The 7,853-nt window shown below is 36.7% G+C and overlaps 2 protein-coding genes across 2 annotated transcripts; both read right to left on the reverse strand.

Moving 5' to 3' along the window:
* Nucleotides 1-2,218: 2,218 nt before the first annotated feature.
* LOC111299470 (uncharacterized) lies at nucleotides 2,219-4,466 on the reverse strand. The gene has a single exon (XM_022894676.2). It carries the CDS (start codon nucleotides 3,424-3,426, stop codon nucleotides 2,509-2,511), a length of 918 nt encoding a protein of 305 aa, XP_022750411.2. The 5' UTR covers nucleotides 3,427-4,466; the 3' UTR covers nucleotides 2,219-2,508.
* Nucleotides 4,467-6,554: 2,088 nt separating this feature from the next.
* On the reverse strand, nucleotides 6,555-7,853 carry LOC111299471 (uncharacterized). Its single transcript, XM_022894677.2, has one exon. It carries the CDS (start codon nucleotides 7,651-7,653, stop codon nucleotides 6,748-6,750), a length of 906 nt encoding a protein of 301 aa, XP_022750412.2. The 5' UTR covers nucleotides 7,654-7,853; the 3' UTR covers nucleotides 6,555-6,747.

Below are 7,853 nucleotides of genomic sequence, written 5' to 3' on the forward strand. Positions count from 1 at the left end.
ACTAATAGATTGGCACTAGTTTCAAAAGTAAAGTACAGTATATTGACTGAAAGTACTTCGAAGAGTTTATAAAATAAGCTTGAGGTTATTTATGCATTGAAGTCATTGACTAACAAATTATGTTTAACAATGGATCTATATTCTTTAAAAATGAAAAAAAGTACGAGTTTTCATAATCACTTAAATGAGTTTAATAGGTTAGTTTCTAATTGTTGACTATTTCTATTGATAAGTTAAAAGATGAAGAAAATGCTTTAATTTTGTTGTCATATTTGCCTAAGTTCTATAGACTTCTAGTTTAGATTTTGTTAGTAGGTATGTCTATTTTGAAATTAGATGATGTGATTACTCGATTATGTGAGAACGATAAGTTTATGAGAATACAAAACTCATCACTTAGAAAGAGTATACTAACTGTGGTTATGATCGAGAGAGGACTCAATAGAAGTTAATGGATCAAGAGATCAAGAAAGAACTCAAGAGAAGGTTGATGGATTAAAAAGGAGCTCCAAATCAAAAGACAGAAATTACAATGATGTAGAATGTTATTATTATGGTGATAAAAAACATGTCAAGAAGTTGAAAAGAGATGTGACTACTTTTAAAAGGGTGAATGATGAGAAAAAATCGGATGAAAAAAAGAGTAATAATGTTGTTGTTATATATGATGATAATGAAGTCCTTTTGATGACTTATGTGGATGAAACTCTGAATTTGAAAGGTGATAAATGTTAGCTTTTGGATTCAATCGTTACAATCTATGTCTGCAATGATAGGAGTTGTTTTATAAAATTATAAGAAATTAAAAGTATGAGAATATTATGGTTGCCAACAATGAAAAGGTACAAATTCAAGGCATTGAGAGCGTTCCTCTGAGATCTCATAATGGTTTTGTTTAGACATTTCATCATGTAAAGTATATACCAAGTTATAGATACAATTTGATTGTTTTGGGTGAGTTAGCTTCTTGTGGATATACATACTATGGATGAAATAATTGGTGTAAAGTGTACAAGAATGATAGTATGATTCTATAAGAGAATAAAATCAAAAATCACTTGTACATGCTTGATAGAAGCTTAATTATTGAGATTTCTATGACGAAGGAAAATAAGAAGGGTAAGCATGTTAGCTTTGCAAATACTATTAAAGTGTTTGAAGATTTAAGTCAATGGAGAATTTGTTGAGATTTGCTTTAAATCTCTTAATTTCATATCAAAAGTTGAGTAAAGTTATAAAAGTTGAGAATTTATCTTGTATCCCACACAGAAAGTTCAGTAAAAATATAAGAGATTTCACTTTTATAAATAAAATATTTTGGTTTTAGTTTGGTAATATCGGATAATTAGACATAAAAAAAATAGCTAAGTAAATAGGCTATTAAAATTATGTAATTAAATTTTGAGTTAAGTTTTGAATAAAGAATTTTTGATGATTTTTCTTATTTTAAAAATCTCATATTTGTAAAAATTTATTTATTAATGGATTAGATTTAAAGTAGATTATTTTGGATTAAATCGAATCAAATATATTTATGTATTCTTATTCTTCTTTTAAACTTACTTTTTTATGTATAAGTATTATACATGTACGTTGATTTTCCAACATTAATAACCTTCGGTCTTTTTTAATAAAAAATGGGTTTGTTTTGGTGAATTAACCCTGCTAAAAAAGATAAAATTTCTAAAGTCTGTATTTTTTTTAATTTGTGTATCGAGAGATGAGAAACAACACAGTGAGGAAGATTTGAACCTTCCTTACCGCACTTTAAGGTTCCATTGAAGATTACAACATTGCTCACAAATTTAATTGTTTATCAATCTTCGGGTTTCAACGCCACAACCATGCATTAATCACAATTGATTTCCTTCATCAAATGTTAGTACCTCAGAAGCAACAGATTCCGAAAGCAGTGCAATTGTTATTCTTGAAAGAAATGCATGAGAAATGATTACAAGATCAGGGCTCAGCTTTCATCTCCTGCTATATATTTTTTTTATATCAAAAAATTACAAAAATCTTAAGCATAATTTTAAAATATAAACAGTAAAAATTTTAGATATTAAAAAAACATAATTTTGACATAAAAAATGAAACAAATGAAACAGAAGGAATATAATATAATATTAATTAGTAATTTTTCCTCAGGCTTGCATAGCACTCAGCAGATTATGAAATAAAAATATGTGGTGGGTGCAATATCAAATTCCTTCAAATTGCACAATCTTTTTTTTATTTAATTTACAAATTGCACAACTTGGACAAGAGCTTTTTCTGCTTTAATTATAAATAATATATAGCGTCGACTAAAATCAACTTGTTTTCAATGGTTCTAAAGTGTATGAACTAGAAATACATATATAATAATATTTTCTGAGCAGTGAGGCTATATTTTTTAATAAGAAAATACATATTTTCTTTTCCATCAGGAAAAAAGAAAAAAACATTAACAGCTCAGTGATAGCAATTCAAAGTTCAAACATATTCTAGAATCTCCTAAAGGAGACCTCACCCGCCATTCCCACAGGATGACGAGTGGTTTCCCCCAGCTTGCCAACCGCTTGGCCACATCTCGAAGGGTAGGTTAGCCGAGCCCATCTGGGACCCATGTGTGCTGTAACCATGAGCACCCAAATAAGGGCTGGGGCCCCAAGGATTGGGCCCTGGAGGAGGAGGGTGGTAACAAGGGCCATGTGCCATGGGTGCAGGGGGAGGGGGAGGTGGCGGTGGCGGTGGCGGTGGCGGTGGCGAGAGCTGATAGTAAGCAGTTTGTGGCAGACAATAAGTTTCTTGGAACGGATCTTGAGTTCCAGATGATGAAGTGTGAAGCTGAGGTCCCTGGAACATATTTTCTAATTCTAGAGATGGATAGTGGACTTTTGGCGATTCGCTATGAACTTCTGATAAACAAAATTGAGTTTCAGGAGAATGATGATGATGAAATACTGGATAGCCAGCTATCTGGCTCGCTGGGGAGTCCGTCCGTAAACCTTGATTGTTTCCACTTACCATAAAAGAGAAATTCAATACTCCATTGGATTTGCCATCCGTAGTCCGGACCTCGTAAGTCACAAATCTAACAACTCCATTAGACTCTTGGATCAGATCCTTGAATAGCACATGAACTACTCCAATAGTTTTGTCTCCAAACATGACTCCTTCATGGCGCAGCTCAAAGTGAATAAAGACGTTATCGCAATCCTGAAACAAGGTCTTGCTCACTTCAAACCTTATTGTGTGGTTCCACTCGGGATTTCCATTCCCTTCTCTGTCAGTCGGTGTCCTCTGCTGCTGCTTCTGAATCACTTTCTTGTCATCCTCAGTGGCGAAAGAAACTAGGGCATAGACTGAGAGTTTCTGGAAGAAGTTGAATGCTTTCAGATCCTTACAGGAAATTACTTTAATTTCTATGAAGCTGGATTCCATGAAAATTTTTTTGACAAACTTCGGACAAACCTTTAAATTACTAGGTTGATGAAGGTTTCAGGCCTAACTGAAAACAAGTGGCAACTCTGAACGTAACTAAAGTGCATTTAGCAGAAAAGTCTTAATCCTTACGAAACTTCCCAACATCAAAAACACCCAAAAGATGCAATCCAATAGAGCAGAAAAATCTAAATATGTCTGCAACTTACATATACAGTCCCCAGAAGTTACCTGAGATGAATCCTGTATATCCCAACAGAGCTTGGATCCAAGGATAAAATAAAACGTCTCGTTATTGAAAAAAAGAAAAGAAGAAAGACGTCATGCTGTCAACATCTTTGGCGTCGACTCCAATAAGCCCACAACCAGTTTGCTTAGTCCCATATAGATTCGAAATTTAGTAACTCTTAATTCCTTTCAAAAGTTAGAAAACTTTTAGTTCAGAGTATCATTTTTCCTTTTGCTGGTTAGTCTTTTAAGGTCGAAGACCCGAGTTTTGGAAGAGCTACACCGGCCTTGCAGGACTTCTGAACCAGAGGGCCGAGGCAAATTATGAAATTTGGGCATTCTATGTTTAGCTGTAAGTCAAAATTCAAATTTGGGCATTTCATGTTTATTTAGACATACCAACAGAAAGGCCATCATTGAGGCTAATTATGCAATAGCCCTTCAGTCAGAAAGAATCCAGATGATCTGTCATTTTTCTCTTTCTTTCTTTTTTTTCCTTAAACCTGCGTTAAATACAGTCGGGTTTGGAACCAAGGCTCAACAGCTTACCTGAGTCCTGCTGGTAGTCAAGGTATAGCAGAGAGTTGAGCCGACTTAATACGAAAATAGAGAAGAGAACCAAACTCTCTCACCATAGGCATCCTTATTTTCTCTTTGATCTCTTGTACAACAGACGAGAGACAAGCCTATGAAGGAGAGAAAGCATGGAAGATATCGAGTCCCTAAATTAAAACAGCTCTTCAACAACACCACGCTCCATATTGGGTCCTTCTGTTTAACCCTTCCACGGACCCTTTCTGCCTCCCAATTTCCATGGTAAGGAAAGGGTTGTTTATGCCCTCGAAGCGTTTATATTGGCGCAAGAAAGATTCACGCAAATTAAAAAGCCACGGAAAGTCCCTCCTTATACACGTGAATTCCACAAATATTTCACAACAAACTAGTGGAAACTGGATGAAATTTTGTTAATTGCTGCCAAGTACCCTACCTTACAGTTTTCATCGTGCCAACGAAATCCAAAGTCCTGTTTTTTCCCCTATTCAACTGAAAGGAATTGTTTTATCTAACGTGAGAAATTGTTCAGAAAGCTTCAGTCTGAATCTCTTGTTCTTAGTGAATGGTCAATAGTGAGCTTGTGAGGTTACAAATGAGATAAGAAGCCAACAGAAGCTATGATTGACGCTTGTAGGAAACAACACCCCTCCTTCATATCATGTCATCCTATCACAAACAGGAGCTGAAATGAAATAGACAACCTCGCCCTCTTCATGATTTAGAACTTGTTATTATATTCTCCCGCACGGGAGCACTTCAAATCAACATTAATCTGATCGATTACTCTTATGGCACCAAGGAAAGATACTCCTCCTCTGCCTCTTCTATTCTTTCCTTCGTTTTCCTTTTTCCTTAACAAGCTGTTGGCATAAGATTACAGTGATATATTGACTCAAATTATACTAAAATAAATATCTAAGTTAACAAGCTATAAGTAATGTTTGACATCCAATGACAAAGAATAATTCATACGTTTCATTCTATGAGCGCTAGCATACATCTATGATTCAAGCACAAGCTAATTGTCACTGTGGCACCCGGCAGAAATTTTAGAAAAAAAAAAAAAACCTCCGGTCTTCACTTGGAAAATCTTCGAAGCAGTTTTTATATCACAGGTGTATTATAGCACCGCAATCTCTTATGCATTGAAATGATCAAGGATTGATGTCGAGAACAGCCTCGAGTAACATGCAAAAGAGGAAATCATTCCTGATAAATGCTACTTGAACTAAAACATAATTAACAATAATATTGTAAAAAGAAAATAATTAACAGTATCAGAAATAAAGAGCGACGCATATAAAGACAGATAATCACAATCTGCTGTTATAAGTAAATTCATTACTTTCATTATAATTTCGACCAAATTGAGGAAGACATACAAAGCAAAAGACATACAGCCAGTGAGATTCACAAGCATAACTGCAAAAACACTGAGAACATGTGATTGAAAGATAAAGAACAATTAGAAATTTAAACAAGCCAAAATTTGATGTGTTGAGCTACTTCTTAAAACTCTTCATGCATTTCCAAATTCCAAACATTTTTCCACAGATGATAACTCAACCTTGGATATAAACCCAGTCACCAATCCTAGAACTCTACTTCCCCTGTTCTCTATAAGCAGGCACGGATTCTATTTACCAAATCTCATAAAAAAATACTAAAAAATTATTTCCAGTTATATATATGCATAAATCTCATGCTACATAACTCCTGCCATCAGCACCCAATTTTTTTTCCTTATTAAAACTCAGTCTTTCTGCTGGTGCTATGTTTAAAAGCATAGGCAACCTCACAAAAGCACGGGAAGCCCAAATAGTTAAACATAATAAATCACAAAATGGCCCTAACATAAAGAGAGAATGACTTTTAGCCATTGTTACCATTGTTTCAAGAATGCACGATCAGCCTCTCAATTACACCACTCCCCGACCACCCTAATACCAGGCGGGAAAAAGTTGACGAAGCATCAAAAGAACTTCACTTCTGGGGTCAGTCATTGTAAGATGCCATGTTTGAAACTGTAATCTCAGAAATGATGCTCTATTACTTTAGTGATAATCAGAAATACAAAATGAATGTAAAACGAAAAAAAGAGTAAGAAGTTTCCTACTTTCAGCAAGCTCTGTATGCAATCAAACATATTAGACTGATTTAATTTCCATTCAACCAATAGACTTTCTCACAAAAGTAGTAAACTCAATATTTTGGACCCAATGACCAAAGTTCAACGGATAAAGAGCTTCTGTATTTGCCAGACCACCATAACTGAATGGAGAATTTAACAACAGAGAGACTAAGAAATGAATTGAAGATAATAATCTGCCAGTAAGCTCATAAAGTAGAGAAAGAAGGAAACAACTTGTTTACACAAAATTCGTAATGTAGCAACAAGTTACAGAGTGTCCAATGAAGATAAAAACTTTGATATTCTTAAAATGAATGCCACGTAAATCCAAGTGACAGATTAAAAAAAAAAAAAGAAGAGCCCAGAGGAAGAAAGAAAAAACAAAAGAAAAAGGATTAGCGTTAGGCTTAGGCTTGGGTGCCTGTTAAAGTCTTCATCTGAATATGATTAGAATCAGCAGAATTGGTAGGCAAGGCCTCGTAGGAGCCCAGTCTCCTAATTCCAACAGCCTTAGAAACAACGGCGTAAGTGAGCATCACAATGATAACCACAAGCATGACATGAACCACAAACACCAGATCCAGAATGGCCACAGCCCTCAGCCTGGACTCGTCAAGGTCACACTTGGTGGACCCCTCCACTCCGCTCACAACATCCAGCAATTTATGGCACCCTTCTGGTATAAACGCCTCTACGTAGAGGGAAAGCCCTGTCTGCAGCTCCCACAGCCCCTGCAAGCATAGCGCCGCCCCCAAAGCCGCCTCCGCTACAAAAAGCTTCGGGTAGCAAGCCAGAATCAGACACATCAAGGAAGCCAAAGAGGAGATGCGGGCCGACAACGAATCGCATTTGGCTTGGAGATCAGATGTCTGGACCGATGCAGCAGCGGTGGAGACAGAATACTGGAGAAAGAAAAAAGCAGAGGCAAAGGCGAAGAAGAGATCAGTGGGGAGGGGAAGGAGGGAAGAGGATTCCGAGAGGAGAAGGGAAAGAGAAAGGATGAAGAAGAGAAACAAGACGGCGGCGGAGTGAAGGGTGGTGAAGCGGTGGACAGGGGTGCGGCCCTTGAGGAGAGGATCAGGGTCGAAGGAGGTGAAGGATTGGTGAAGAAAGGCGATGAAAAGGCAGAGAATGAGAAAATAGAAAGGAAGGTGTTTGAGGCGGAGATTGGAAGAGAAGGGAAAAGGGTGGAAAGGCTTGGCGGAGTAGGACTGTGGGAATTTGAGGAAGTTACGGGTGGTGCAGATGAGGTGGTAGAGACCGAGAGAGAGAAGCGTGGATGACGCGAATAGCTGGTATATTAGGCCTGCCATTTTCTTACAAATTATGTTGTGCGCCCCGATGACGGAAGTAAACAGTAATCGAATGGAAGAAATCAGGCACAAAGCAAAGGGCAAGTCGGAAGAGTGGTTTGCTGATTTTGATTTTGATTTTGGGAGGTTGAACGAAGTAGTTGCAACTTGCAAACACAAATTCTCATCTGTTCTTTTTCTTGTTTGGTGTTCGACTATTG

Source organism: Durio zibethinus, chromosome 18 (assembly GCF_047325235.1).
Source record: "Durio zibethinus cultivar Kanyao isolate XHJ-2024 chromosome 18, ASM4732523v1, whole genome shotgun sequence".
Lineage (NCBI taxonomy): Eukaryota > Viridiplantae > Streptophyta > Magnoliopsida > Malvales > Malvaceae > Durio > Durio zibethinus.

What these genes read in the sequence shown, in the direction of transcription:
- LOC111299470 (XM_022894676.2), bottom strand. Translation starts at nt 3,426, where the DNA reads ATGGAATCCAGCTTCATAGAAATTAAAGTAATTTCCTGTAAGGATCTG.
- LOC111299471 (XM_022894677.2), bottom strand. Translation starts at nt 7,653, where the DNA reads ATGGCAGGCCTAATATACCAGCTATTCGCGTCATCCACGCTTCTCTCT.